The 12,351-nt window shown below is 51.5% G+C and overlaps 5 protein-coding genes across 5 annotated transcripts; 1 reads left to right on the forward strand and 4 right to left on the reverse strand.

Moving 5' to 3' along the window:
- Nucleotides 1-107: 107 nt before the first annotated feature.
- FIBRA_04891 (uncharacterized protein) lies at nt 108-1,539 on the reverse strand (the record flags this gene model as incomplete). The annotated part of the gene is made up of 2 exons (XM_012326675.1): nt 108-619; nt 684-1,539. 2 exons carry the CDS (start codon nt 1,537-1,539, stop codon nt 108-110), a joined length of 1,368 nt encoding a protein of 455 aa, XP_012182065.1.
- Nucleotides 1,540-1,880: 341 nt separating this feature from the next.
- Nucleotides 1,881-2,659, reverse strand: FIBRA_04892 (uncharacterized protein; the record flags this gene model as incomplete). The annotated part of the gene is made up of 5 exons (XM_012326676.1): nt 1,881-1,972; nt 2,036-2,326; nt 2,383-2,473; nt 2,532-2,556; nt 2,607-2,659. The coding sequence occupies 5 exons, from the start codon at nt 2,657-2,659 to the stop codon at nt 1,881-1,883; spliced, it is 552 nt and encodes a 183-aa protein (XP_012182066.1).
- Nucleotides 2,660-3,446: 787 nt separating this feature from the next.
- FIBRA_04893 (uncharacterized protein) lies at nt 3,447-3,922 on the forward strand (the record flags this gene model as incomplete). The annotated part of the gene is made up of 2 exons (XM_012326677.1): nt 3,447-3,495; nt 3,555-3,922. 2 exons carry the CDS (start codon nt 3,447-3,449, stop codon nt 3,920-3,922), a joined length of 417 nt encoding a protein of 138 aa, XP_012182067.1.
- A 2,226-nt stretch (nt 3,923-6,148) lies between these two features.
- FIBRA_04894 (uncharacterized protein) lies at nt 6,149-7,454 on the reverse strand (the record flags this gene model as incomplete). The annotated part of the gene is made up of 5 exons (XM_012326678.1): nt 6,149-6,268; nt 6,319-6,728; nt 6,788-6,995; nt 7,057-7,135; nt 7,198-7,454. 5 exons carry the CDS (start codon nt 7,452-7,454, stop codon nt 6,149-6,151), a joined length of 1,074 nt encoding a protein of 357 aa, XP_012182068.1.
- A 574-nt stretch (nt 7,455-8,028) lies between these two features.
- FIBRA_04895 (uncharacterized protein) lies at nt 8,029-10,418 on the reverse strand (the record flags this gene model as incomplete). The annotated part of the gene is made up of 7 exons (XM_012326679.1): nt 8,029-8,485; nt 8,541-8,628; nt 8,693-8,870; nt 8,930-9,006; nt 9,057-9,754; nt 9,813-10,243; nt 10,302-10,418. 7 exons carry the CDS (start codon nt 10,416-10,418, stop codon nt 8,029-8,031), a joined length of 2,046 nt encoding a protein of 681 aa, XP_012182069.1.
- Nucleotides 10,419-12,351: the final 1,933 nt, after the last annotated feature.

Raw genomic sequence — 12,351 nt, forward strand, 5'->3', positions numbered from 1 at the left:
GTGCGGATACTGCTAAGCGCGCGAGCGACGAATGATATCACAATGGTGACAGTGGTACTACACCGGACGTATAAATCAGCATCAGATGCACCCCAGAAATTTGAGACTCACTCATAGACATTTGCATAGATAACGTGTGACCGCGACGAAATCTGAGTCTGTACCAAACACAAGAACAGGGCTCCCGAGCCGGCAACCCACATATCGACGAACGACCCTCCGAATGCGAGCGGGCAAATGAGCGCTGCCAGGCCGAAGGATAATGCATAGCGTATCGGGAGGTTATACAAGGGCTTGTCGGTCAAAATCACATTCAGCCGCTTAATGCCCTCCTTCGCACTGATCTCGTCGTGCACGACTGCGCGATAAACTTGATGAACACGATGCAGCGAACCGAGTTGGAGCTGGCCCTTGCGCACCACGACGTGCACCTCCGCAGTCGGATCGCCGTCTTGCCCAAAGCACATCATCATTGTCGTTGGTAGCTGCAGTAACCTGCACTCAATCTCGAGGATCCGTGACGCCGACAGGAGCTGCGCCTCCATCCGATGCGACGGTGCGCAGAACTTGACGAGCGCCTTGACAAGCGTGACAAGGAAACGTCGCCGGTTTTCAATGGCTGATTGTAAGCGAGACAGTCAGGAAGGTTCGCAGAAAGGCGCATGGATAAAGGGATGACCCACTAGTAACATTGAACTCGATCCGTGCACGCTGTAGATACTTCCGGCGCTCACGGTATGACATGAGGCTCACGCGGTTCTTCTCGTCTCGCTCCAGCTCCCTCAGCTTGTCCTTGCGTACACCTGTCAGAAGCGGATCACTATCGTCCAGAAAGGCGAGAAACGGAAGGAGGCTGCTGAGCTCATGCGCCTCCGCCCGCTTAAAGTCGCACTGGGGTGGACGCGAGCCATCGCCGGCATAGGCGTGAGATTTGAACGTGTCCCCAAACGAGTGCTCCTCATCCCGGTCGCCTGGGCGTACGATATTCCCCTTCTCGTCATTGAAACGGACCGCACGACGAGTAGGCGGGGCCGCAACTGCAGGCTGTCCGGTGTAGGCATGAGTAGGGGGCGGGATGTCGTAAGGGTGGCGATACGACGACAGGGAGTACTTGTGCTTTGGATCCTCGCCGCCCTTCTCATATAGTGTGTCCTCTGATCCCTCGCGGTCGCGGCCTCCGATGTCGGTATGCATTTCGACAACAGCTTGAGTGGGGACACGGGACACCTCGCGTTCAGCCAACTGAATAGAACGACGGAACTGAGGGTCGCGTGTGTGATGTCCGTACGGTGATTCTGGATAGTATCCATGAGGAGCGGAAGGATCGTAAAGAGCCTGGGGAATAACAGGCGAAGGATGATTAGGAGGGGATTTATATCCTGTCTCGCTACAGTCCTGCGGAGACGAGATCAGAAGATCCTCTGAGAAGCGCACCCTAGGGCGGCCGGGCGTGCTCTGGTCGGAACACATGGAGGGCTCAGGCAGACCGGCTGCCGTAGACGGGTAAAACGAGCGATGTGATGCACCAGCAGAAGGCATGGAAGGAGGATCAAAATAACAAGTTTAGCAGAAAGCAGAAAGATGCAAAATGATACTCGTCAAGGAAACCAAATGCAAGTGCAAAAGGTAAAGATTTCAGTACTTGTATGCCCCCTGCAGGAGAATAAGCTGATACCATGCCTTGTCACAACTTTGACTAGGTATGATACCGCTTAGTCACCTCTCACGGGCCATACGAGTCTGAACCTGAACATCTCGAGTTCGACCATTGTATACTCGAGCCTCCAACCCAACTTGGTGCAGCGCGAAAAGTGTCTTTATAGAGGCAATGCACACGGCACTGTGCCAAATTGTAGGAGGACTAGAGACAGATACAGGAATCAGGACACATCGTGAGCGCTGACAATAAATTCTCGCCCATTGCTCCGCACAGAGCGACGCATTGGGTCTCTTGAAAGCGGCTTCCGCATATCTAGCATGTTATAAGTATCATTTATGTGATGAAAACGGTACAGCGACAATATAGCGCACGCACCGAATGCATCCTCTTCGTCCTTTGAATTCCGTCCGAGCCCCAAACTACCATAGTACTCTCTCACACGGCGATACACACTGTAACCGAAACCTTCGTACATGTTGATAGCAACGATGTTGGTACAGCGGACGTAGAGGTCAACAAAGAACCCGTGGTAGCTTTCATCAGATACATGCTCGAGCTGTTCGATCATTTTGCGGGCGAGTGAGAGCCGGCGATATTCTGGCGCGACAGAGAGCGCAGTGATGTGTCCGTGCCACTCGGTGGCTTGCCCTTCGGCTTTTGCAATCACTTCAATGGGAAAAAATGAATCTGGGCAAAGGGGGAGAAATCCGATGTACGCGTACTGTATCCCATCATCCGTCCATCAGGTGTCTCCTGTACTGAACAGAGGTCTGGCCACCTCGAGAGGTAGTTAAGATAAAAACTGATACCATACTGCAACAAAAGAGATTCTGAGTGTGACCGTGATTGAGGCCAATACTAAGAGGCCTACTGTCTCAGTCCAAAGGTCTAAATTACTATCAAAAATAAGGTCAATGTACTCTAAGACTGTCTCTGACCGCCTCACATGTGGTTGAACTTGAATAGATCTGTAGCTCTGAACGGCCGCTGAACGCTCATTTTGAGGGGGGAGTGGAGGGGGGGGGATCGTGAGGGAAAGAGTGAGAGAGCCTCTGCAGCGTGTACGACACGATGCTGGCAACGAGAAATGAAGCGGGAATACCCGAAGACATACATCACGTGCGCGGATAAATATGCGATCGATCGATCAGCCAATGAGCAGGCGCGGCCCAAGCGGTAGCAGTCGACTAGGAGTCACTAGGCCCAACTTGAAGCTCTCGAGTTGTAGCGACCAAGCGGATGTTTCGTTCGAGTCTCCTATTCTGCAACCATCCAGGATGATTCAAATTTAGGAGATGTATACGATCTTGTGACTGCAGGTCGTCAACCACTTGCTTTTGTGCGCGCTGTGTTTGGCAGAGGATTCTTGTACTAGCAGCGCCCGTGCGCCGCATGCACAATAAGTGCACTGGCATTCTAGGCTGCACTCAACGTCGCGAAGACACCGCATGGCAGAGCGGATTTCGCTTCCCAAGACAAGAAGACCTAGCGGGGGCTACCGATTGGTCTTTTAACTGTGGCACACCCTCTCGTTCAACGGGTCCCTTCACACGAGCCATTTTTAGTTTTTCGCATATCATGGGCCTACCGACCTCAACTTCTCCTGTTGACCTTCGGGGGTCCTTGCTGGTTTTATACCGGGTATAAATTAGAGCACCGTTGCAGTACCAACCCCTAAGTCCGCCTACCCCTCGTCGCATTTGTTCGCTACATAAGCCACCCCTGTGCTCCACACCACTCACTTCTCACTATCTACTCACTTGGCGCAAGTCGATTCTGCACTACCATGAGCCAGTACACCTTTGACACCGCCAGCCTTACGCGGGTTCATACTGGTCCGTTTACGACCACTCTTTACTTATGCTAACTGAGCTGACTTCCCCTCGTGTCACAGAGGACCGCAAAGGTGCAGTAAAGACCCCCAAGTTTGACTGGTGTGCACACTCGACCATCTTCGACGCTGGTCCCTGCGATAGTCCCGCAGCGTGTCGCCACGATCAGGCGTTCATCTTTCCCCATTGCGACTCGCCGCTCTCGAGTAAGCTCTCCCTCGCGTGTGCCGCAGAAAAAGCGCCCAGCAGAGAATCCCCGACCATTTCTGGCCAGGAGAAAGACAAAATTGACGTAGCGCAACAAGCGGTCGACGAGGACAAGGATCACGATCCGAAGGATGGAAAAGCTACTCCACACCAGAGTCATATTAAGCTTGCAGGCGTATTTAAGCGATTCGGGCTCCATCCGTCACCACCGACGAAGCGGTGAGGATCCTTGAAGAAATGGATACTACGTATTGAGGTAAAGGTCGGGAGGGCAGAAAATATACCTTCGTAATATTCATTTTAGAATCTATTACTAATCGGGATTCCGGTTCTGTTGGAAATTCTTCTTGGTTAATGTCATGGGCTTCCTATCACATATTTGATTCATTCATTTGGACCTTGTGCCAACATTCGCCTAAAAGGATCGTACAGACAAAACTGAGGATGTACCACCTACCACTCTCGTTTCTCGTCTTCGTACTTCTCGGCGGCAACAGCATGTAATGCTGCCATCGAACGGCGCAAGCTTCCCGACCAAAGTGAGGATCTTGTTCAACATCACACCCCACTCGACCCACGAACAAAGCACTCACCTCATCTGCTCTTCGTAGTACTCGCGAATCTGGCGGTACCGTAGCAACCGATGACGCTTGTGCAGCAGAACAAGCAAGACGAGCGTCACAACCATTGCTATGTACGTAAAAGTCCACAGAATAAATTTTCATAAGACCCAGGGGATCATTCACAACGACACGCACCTGCCAATACACTCACCGCCATAACTGCGTATTGCCATGGCGCAACATGTCGCGGCATCTCCGGGGGTTCCACACACGTTCCCCTCGGTCCACAGTTATACTGCATTATCGGGAGCACGATTGTCAGTGTGTGCCCACACCGAGCCCGAATACGGCTGCACGCACCGACATGCATTCCCGATCTGCATCGCACGGTTCATCGAGGTCGTGTGCGGACACACACTGCGTCGAGTTGCGTTCGCAATATAGGCGCGGCGCCTCACAGTTATCGCGCGTGATGACATTGCTATACTGAGCGCCGCCGGGCCCGGCCGCGACATAGGTCACGTCGTCGACGACGCACGGCGCGCCCAACGTCGCGTTCGCATACCTGCAGTGTCGTACAGGTCAGCCCAAATTCAGTGTGGGCCGCAGGACCTAAGTGCATGGTCGCCAATGCAAAGGGATGCGCACGCATGAAAAGACGCACATGCACGTCGACTGCAGGCATATCGATCCGTTGAAGTTCCTGCTATTTGCAAGCTGACGCCAGTTCGGCGGCGGCGCGCACTGATCGTCCCTGTTCAGCTGACACGCTTCGCCTGGGCTGCGAAGCGGGCTGCACCCATTCCCCTCGTCGGGACAGAAACTCCCGCGCTGACACAGTGGCGGGAGCGAGACGCCTGCGCTGTATCCGAAGGGAAACTCGTCTCGGCGACACCGGCGTGCCTGGCAGATTCCACTTGTATTCGTACTCGGCGATCTGAAACCAGGGGCAGTGGTTACGGAATCAGTGTCGGCAGGCGAGGAGGGCGGAGCACAGAAGGCCGTGTCGGTGCAGTCGCTGAGGAACTTGTGCGAGGAGGGGTCGAGTCGGTCATCGGCGGTCGAGCAGTTCCCGCCTTGAGGGACGTCTCCGGCAAGGCCGTAGAGTAGTGGCAGGACACTTACAAGAAGAAAGAAGTACTGTAGCGTAATCATCATAGGCCACACCACAGAGCGTGGATCTGCTACGTTCGTCAGTCAGCAGTGCAGATGTACTGTTGTCAGCCACAGTCGTCGGATCTACGTACTGCAGCTGGAGGCTACTGGTCTCGGTCAAACGCAACCCCAAGGCACAAGATCAAGAAATGGTTCGAATTCTGACCAGCCGAAAGCGTACACCACTACGTCCGAGGATAATGGATCAATTCTAGGCTATTCAAGGCGAGTATACTCTGAAGAGCAGTTAGATGAAGCAAATGTATATCGCTCGCCAAGACAGCGGGAAGCATGCCAATATAACGGTTCTGCATAACTTTGAAGGTTGAATGGCTTCGGATCCAAGCTATTTTGGATTCGGACGCCCGAGATACGTCAAGCGTGACCATGAAGTAATCGCTCGATAGAGTCCTCCGCCGGTGGGACTTGGCTGTGAAGAAATCAGTCGAGATAATGGACGGATTGTTTGAGCAGAATAAATTGAAATACTTGCCTTACGGAGTGAAGTTTAATCGCTAGGTCTGAGGAACAACTTTCAAAAGTGGAACCCGATTCCCTTAGTGTATATGCGATGGCTCAAGGTACTCGAATAGACTCGAATCCACGAGAGTTTACGCCCACATGCGGAAGGTTACCAAACACTTTGCAACAAGGTTGCAAACATAGTACAATATCAATGTGAATCAGATGAATGTGCAAATAGCATCCACGAACGAGAGATTATAGACATGTTAGGCCGTCTCCTGTGGACGCACCACAAGCTTCGCACCGCTGACATTGTCATTCTGCAATCTGTCCAAACCACTAACGATGCCTTCCAGACCACCAGGGAGAACTTCAACGCGATTAGGCTAAAAGATATTTAGTCAGGAATTCGAGCGAGACAAACAAGTGCACCCACCTGGATCAAGCCGGTTTCCAAGTACTTCGTTAAATTTTTATACAGACCCCGTGCAGCATTTCGGTTCTCAGGGGGGAAGTTAACTTGTCCGAACGCTTTCTCGACACGCTTCTCTTTCTGTCCTCCTGTAGATGGATCGATGCGAATCTTGGGAAATAATACGATTATGAGACATCCACCAGGTTCCAGTAACTCGTATGCGAGATTCTGAGTCTCGGGAAGGGAAATAGCATCGTAGATCAGATCCAGAGGCTCGGTCGTAATCTCTTTGATGGAAGATTGTAAAGCGGCAGGGTTCAAGTTGCGGCTGAGAACATGTGTCGCGCCTAAGGATAGAAGGTGATCGGTGTTGTGCAAGGAGGCAGTTGCAATGATTGGAGAATATCCCGAGAGTCTGGCAAGTTGAACGACTACAGGTGATCTCAAATGAATATCTTCGGATGGGTGCATTTAAATATCTGGGCCATACCACATTGTCCAACTGAACTAGAGGCGCCTATAACAACAATTGGCTTCCGTGCGTACTTTTGTTCTCCCCCTGCTACCCACGGTGGTGTCAGCCCAGCACTACCAAAATCCACATTTTGAGGCAGGTTTTCAGTGTAAAGCCCAAGGGCCGCAGTAGCGAGACCAACCGGGAGAGTTGCAGCTCCTTCAAACGAGACATTAGGGGGTAGCTTGAAACATGCGGAGGGTGAGTCTGAATTGATATTGATAGGAGAATGGGTAAGAACAGACCTTTGCAGTAATATCTGCGTTTGCGAGCGTATATTGCTGGAAACCTGCGTGCTCGTTATGGAAGTAGCCTTGCGTACATCTGTGCAGTAAGAGATTGGATCAACAAAAGGCACAAGCGGAGGGATGAAAAAGCGAACTTACACTTTATCACCTACTTCAAAATCTTCGACTCCAACGCCAAGCTTCTCGACCGTCCCCGAAATATCCGTCCCGAGCACCGCAGGATAGTCTGTGACAATGATCCCATTCACCTGAACCTTCCAATCAACCGGATTCAACGCTACAGCATGTATTTTCAACAGCAGCTGTCCAGGTCCGGGCTGTGGGATAGGAATTGTTGAAATGGAGAAGGTCCCCTGCTTTGCCCCAAGGAGAAGGGCTTTCTGAGTGGCGGACATTGATGATGCGATATATGAAGGCGGAAGGTACGGAAATCGACTAGGCGGTACCTGGTGTGTACTTGTGGGCTTTCGAGCATGCAATTGCTGTCAGTAATGTCGCAATCGCTATCTGACTCAGCATAAGTTCGAGAATACTGGATAAGGATTGTGACCACACCCGGTCTGGTCGGATTAATTTACGGCAAACGAATGCGGATACTTTCTATCTTGAAACTCGCAGCTCAGCTTAGTTCACTTGGGACAAATACTGTAAGAAGAGCAGAGACGGAGTAGAATTCCGAAAGATGCTCTCATCATGTTCAGAAGCAGAGCGTAATTCCGAGCCTCTTCGTTGCGAGGGGCAAGGATTTCGAGGAGCGGAGCCAAACTGCCAAAGTCACAGCCACTGAAACGCGCGTCTATCACGTGATCGCGCAGCATTGCGCCACAATCGCCATCGTCGCGGTGAATCAAGCATCGCGGACGCATAATAGAATGTAAATATATTACCAACGACAGTTCAAATAAAGCAAGAAATGTCCTAGATGGATGCATGCGCAGAAGAGAAATGGTCACAGCGGCCAGCATGTGGTCAGTCAAAGATCAGCCCATCCAGTAGTGTATTGCCAAACCGCGCTCGAGTTTCGTCCACAGTAAGCCCACGCTTCGTGAGGATGTTCTGGAATGAGGCTTTGAATTCTGCAAATGCACTCCCGTACGCGTCCTCCTTCAGATATTGCTCGATAGGCTTCCCGTGCACGCGCAAGCCGCTCCATTGTTTCGCCCAGTGTGGACGTGGATATAGCAGCTTTCCAGAATCGTCCTTTACGTTGTAATTCGTCCATTTATCAGCGACGAGCTGGATGAACGACGCCCATTCGTCTTGGGGAGTCGCCAGAGTAGTGAGCATCTCGATGGATATGGTGCCCTGCGTGTTGCCTCGCTGTGGAGCGAGCAGAACGTTCGAGCATCCCATCAGCCGCATCTCAAACGTGAGGCGCATCGGCGCCTCCTTGCTACGGCTATATACGGAAGAAAGACCATCCCACCTTCATTGGTAAGGTTGTAAGTAGACTGAGCGCCATGAAGGTGGTGGTGACTCACCAAGCGCGCTGGATAGTTTCGTAGTCTCTTTGGCCATTGATCGAGCCGATAGGTACTTCCCATTCTGAATCCCAGCAGCGGAAATTCTCTGCAAGAAAGGGTGCGCACAATAAGGAAGAAGTGTAGAACGTTCATTGCACATGTTTACGCACGGATACCACGCCTGAAGTGTAGCGCCTCGCTTACATACGTTACAATGGCGTCCTTGTCACTCTTCACGCTGGGTAATATGGCCATGGTCGCTATCGCCAAGAGACGTGCCTGCCAGTATGCGGGGAGAGCCTTCCAAAGGAATGTAGTTGTTATGATCTCAGCAGCATCTTCTTGAAGCTAAGATGAGTCATTCTGGTCAAAATGTGCAGGCGCATACTTTAGGACCCCGAACCCACATTCTGAGACGTTACCCCGTCCAATCCAGTGTCGGGATATGGTTTCAGATCCATATCATTTGCAGTCAAGTCACGCCCTGATCTCGGATTCAATGAACCAAAACGGGCAGAAGAGACAGACACTCACGCTTCCATGTATTAACCCATACTGTGTCCTCGTATGGGAACCAAAACCATTCAAGATAATAGTCTTCTTCGCATCTCTGAATGAAATTCAAACGCGCTTGCTCGAGTTGGGAATCGGTGATTTTCTCCTTCTTTATCATCTTCTGTATTTCCTCAGGAATTGGGTATCCTTTCGGGGGAGGAATCGCGAGAGGCAGGGACAGCTTCGTGGGAACAAGTTCTGCAACACCCATTGCGTCTAACTGCAGCGTCACTGACGTGACGACTCCAAGCAGCCCAAAGCTGCCACTCGCAGCGCGCAACTCGTCTGGGTCGGTGATTGACTGGAGCGTACCCCGAGCATCGACATAACAGATCTCAGCCACTAGATCAGATAGAGTCGAAGTGGAGAAACCTGAGCCGTGACATATGACAGCATTCGTACCGCCGAGAGTGACCTCAACCATGATGACATTGAAGGGCATGCACCATGCTTTGTTGTCGAAGCTCCATTGACGAAGCTGATCGTTACTGGTACCAGCCATTATTTTGACAAACGCGTGTCCTGGGGGAGCGACACGATCAACTACAGCCGGAACAACTTCAATGCCAGATAGTTCAGTTGACCAGCTCTTCGGAGGCAGCTCGTATGGCAGTTTGACCAGAGTCTCGATTGGGAGGAACATGATCATGATGTCCCCGTTATTCCCATATAACTCACTAAACATCGACATTGCGTCAATGAAAAAAGACTCGATCCAAATGTTGTGGGACGTACGTCCAAGTATGCCGGAAACCCGCCACCCGCACCTTCCTACCCGTCTGTGATGCCCACTTAACGACCTGGCAAACTCCGTTAATCGATCTCACGACCAGCGTCCATGAGGGCTTGAATTTGACTGTGAATCCCCAATTATGGAACTCCGGGTCGCCGACAAAGTCAACGCTCTGCACTTCGTCATCGGACACGTGAAAACCCGCATTCCTGAGCTCGCTGAATGGAGAAGCGCTCAATATCGGGGTGTTCTGTTTCGTGTCTTTGCCAGCCAACTCTCTCTCGTTAGTTCGTCGTAGTTCATCCAGCGCACGCTTGATATCCTCTGTGTGGTCGACATCGGGGTCGTCATTTGCGTTGAGCAGATCCACGAAAGGCTGCAATCGTGGGTCCTCCGTGGCGAGTACCACCAAGGCCTTTCTAAAGCCCTGGTTCTACGAGAACAGGACTATGTTGACCACCATTAACTAAAACATCCTGGAATGCACTCACATCGTGGATCTCATCGAGGTTGCGGGATGAGCTCGCTGAGTTGGAAGGACGTCGACGTGAATTCTGGTATGAGTTCCAGAGGGAGCGCATGCATGGTGGAAGGTATTTCGACTTCATTGAAAGTAAGGTCGTCCAGCGCGTGGCGAGACGAGGAGCGTTCAGCGTTCAATATTCGGGGCACAACAAGGTTCGCTTATGTAGCGAGGCAGGACGATAGCCTTCTTCCGCGACGGGTGCTATTCGCACTCGAAAATGCTTGGTCAGGCAAATGGTCCTAACTTGGTCCGGAAGCAGTGCACAAGACTGTCAACAAGAGCACACGAGTTTAGACAGCTGGTTAGACATAGATACAAGAATAGTTCCCTACCGATGATGATCTGTCACGCAGTGCGTCGCCCGTTGAGTTTGTTGCCAAGTACTCGCATTCAGTAACATCATGAACCATATCCACTGTAGGCCAGTAACTCGACCGAGTCAGCGACAAACCTTAAATGGTGAGCCGACAGTTCAGAGGGTCAAGCTCTACCCAGACGCGTTTTGTCACAGGCCTTCTCGTTATTCAACGCTTCGTGCCTAGCCGCTGATCGAGTGGCTGGAACTCACTGAGCAATTATGGCATGATATTGAAGTGTGTCCAGGAGAGGCCCGAGCTCGCTGACAGACGAGAGAGCGAAGATTCAGGTTATGTATATGTATAACTTCACAGTATAAGGCGATGAAATCAGCCTTCGAAAGGTGATCAAGTGGGTCCGCAGATATCCGGGAGAAATAGTGCATTCGTTGTTTGATTTTTGGAGTCACTCTGATTTCTAGAGCTAAAGGGGCAGTCGTTTCACTCTAGTTCTGGCGAAACAAGACTAGTGCAGAATATCATGACAGGCAACGCGAGTGATTCAAGCTCAAGCTCAAGTGACTTGCAGCGGACGATCAAGTGCTGCATGTCACAATCATTAGTGACAGCACATTGCCGGGATGCACGTGGCGTGACGCGACAGAATTCGGAATCTTCCCTCAATCGCCGCTCGCAGTCAACAGTGGCAGAATGGAAGGATAAAGCGATATAGAACAATGCGTGATCCGATTCCAGCGTACCTTACACAATACTCACGTTCATGGAATGAAGCCGCTATTGCCGTTATGAAGGACTCACTGACATTCTGGCCCGCCGTATTTCAGAGCAGTCCATCTTCGAGTAACCTGGAAGGAGAGTCATGCATCTTATCAATCCTTCCACTTCTATAGCATTGCTAATCGGTGGCGTAAATGAGGATAAGATACATTGAATATAGCGGTGCCGCCCGGGCACTGGGCGAGTTGAGAGGAAAAGGAGCTAGTGCGCCGCGATTCCGTGTGATTCCACCTTCGCGCAGAATCAGCATAGACACATTAGGTGGCAATTCATTTTGGTCTTGCGGGTCTCCGTTGTTAAAAGTTGGTGTCGCCCCTGGTCCCCGATGTTGTAGTACCCTTCCAGTGTACCAGCCTTGTCGCCAACCCGCTGAACGGCGAGAGAGCAGGATGTTTTCAAGGGCATTCCTAACACAAACTAGTTCAATCTACAGATTGAGCAACAAAGGGGGATAGTATGGTAGCAGGAGACGCGGTGGCAGAACTGGGCGGACGCGAAATTCGGTGGGGTCGCCAGCAAGACGCAGGAGAATGAACGCCAGGGTAGCAGCCACAGGCACGTGGTCGCGTTCAATTCCAAATTCGGTGTGCAAGTTCAACCTTCAACGGTCAACGGCGGTGCCACTGCGAAGTGCCCTAAGCTGACGACCACTGTCAAGGGTGGCCTGAGACACACACACCCAAAAGTGATTTACGTGGGTAAATTCCGGCAGTCAGCCCGTGGCTGTCTTGTTCTGTGGCCAGCTGGTACTGTGGCTACTGGCAGGGCCACAGCTGTGCGTCTACATATAAACCGACCCACTTCGTCGAGGTGAGTGTATTATTTAGTCATGGCTACTATAAACTCTCAGACGCCCTTGGTTCGACGGATTGCAGGAACTAGTCCTTTTGCCGCTCAAGGTCCATCTGTCGATTTAACGCG

Source organism: Fibroporia radiculosa (genome assembly GCF_000313525.1).
Source record: "Fibroporia radiculosa TFFH 294 genomic supercontigs, scaffold3610, whole genome shotgun sequence".
Lineage (NCBI taxonomy): Eukaryota > Fungi > Basidiomycota > Agaricomycetes > Polyporales > Fibroporiaceae > Fibroporia > Fibroporia radiculosa.